The sequence below is a fragment of the Sceloporus occidentalis genome, unplaced genomic scaffold (genome assembly GCF_023333645.1).
Source record: "Sceloporus occidentalis isolate IW3139 unplaced genomic scaffold, rSceOcc1.0.p SCAF_13, whole genome shotgun sequence".
In the NCBI taxonomy this organism is placed as follows: domain Eukaryota; kingdom Metazoa; phylum Chordata; class Lepidosauria; order Squamata; family Phrynosomatidae; genus Sceloporus; species Sceloporus occidentalis.
In genome coordinates, this window is record NW_028316993.1 from 3,300,520 (window position 1) to 3,301,816 (window position 1,297).

At 50.0% G+C, this 1,297-nt stretch overlaps 1 protein-coding gene across 1 annotated transcript; it reads left to right on the forward strand.

The window, feature by feature from the left end:
• Window positions 1-548: 548 nt before the first annotated feature.
• Window positions 549-1,064, forward strand: NANOS2 (nanos C2HC-type zinc finger 2). The gene has a single exon (XM_089479082.1). The coding sequence runs from the start codon at window positions 549-551 to the stop codon at window positions 1,062-1,064; it is 516 nt and encodes a 171-aa protein (XP_089335208.1).
• The last annotated feature ends 233 nt before the right edge of the window (window positions 1,065-1,297 follow it).

Genomic DNA, 1,297 nt, shown 5'->3' on the forward strand with positions numbered 1-1,297 from the left:
ATATGCCGATTGACATATAAATCGCTTCCTCTCCACCAACAGCATATACTGTATACCCCACTCTCTTCTATGCCAACGTTCTCTGAAGATGCCAAAGCCACAGATGCTGGCGAAACGTCAGGAATAAACCCTTCTAGAACACGGCCTCATAGCCTGACAAACCCACAAAAAAAACTATGGATGCCAGCCATGAAAGCCTTCGACTTCACAGAGATCCGTAACCACAACAGTGCCCACTTTCCTCTATGGGAGCCACTCCGGTTGGACCCCTCAAGTGAATTTTGCAGCTGAGAAACAGTTATTTGGGAGGTCTTAAATCCTTCCTTGCCCATCTCCAGGGTTTTTATGCAGAAAACCCTTGATGTCTAGACACATGTGGGTGAAATCCAGGACAGGGAAAGGAGAAATCAGAGGGGAGGGTCAAATGGAAAAGATCTTGAACCCACCCCCTATAGATCTCAGACTCCACCTCTCCCACATTTTGCAATATTGTGCTTTGGGACCCCATCAGTGAAAAGAACCGTGCCTGGCAGACCACACTGGGCACCATGTTCTCTGCATCACCCATGCACATGCCATGTGGTGCCCCTGACACGTCTGGGGCGCCCTGTTTCGACATGTGGAAGGATTATCTGAGCCTCTCCAAGGTGGTGATGGAGATCCTTGAGGCACGAAAGAAGGACTCAGTTGCGTTCTCTCCAACCTGGGACACGTTGGACTACAACATGGCGCGACATGTGAACAGCCCGGACGGCGTGGCGCACTGGACCAGCGGCAGCGGGTCAAGCGGAAGCGACGCCAATGGCCAGGTGTCCCAGAGCTCTCGGCAGATTTGCAACTTCTGCAAGCACAACGGAGAATCCAAGCATGTCTATTCTTCCCACCCGTTGAAACGAGAGGACGGCGTCGTGGTCTGCCCCATCTTGCGCAAGTACGTCTGCCCGCTCTGTGGCGCCACGGCAGACAAGGCCCACACGCTGAAGTATTGCCCGCTCAGCCATGCCAAACAGTCAATCTATCGCAAGTGCGGGCGAAACTCGGCCGGGCGCAAAGTCAGGAAATGAGACGGAACAGCAAGGAGTCTTTGGGATCCATGAAAGGACTCCGAAAATCTTTTCTTTTTTAAAGGAGGTGAGACCAAATAAAAAACCCCATCAAGCAATGAATGGAGAGGAAAGGTTCCAAAAAAGCCAACCTCATTTTTTCCCCTTCAATTTTATTTGAAAGAAAAAGACATTTGAAAAACACAGTTTGCATTTTAGGATCATGAACGGACAAACATCTTTTAAACACGTTC

Coding starts and splice junctions, on each gene's coding strand:
- NANOS2 (XM_089479082.1), top strand. CDS start 549: ATGTTCTCTGCATCACCCATGCACATGCCATGTGGTGCCCCTGACACG.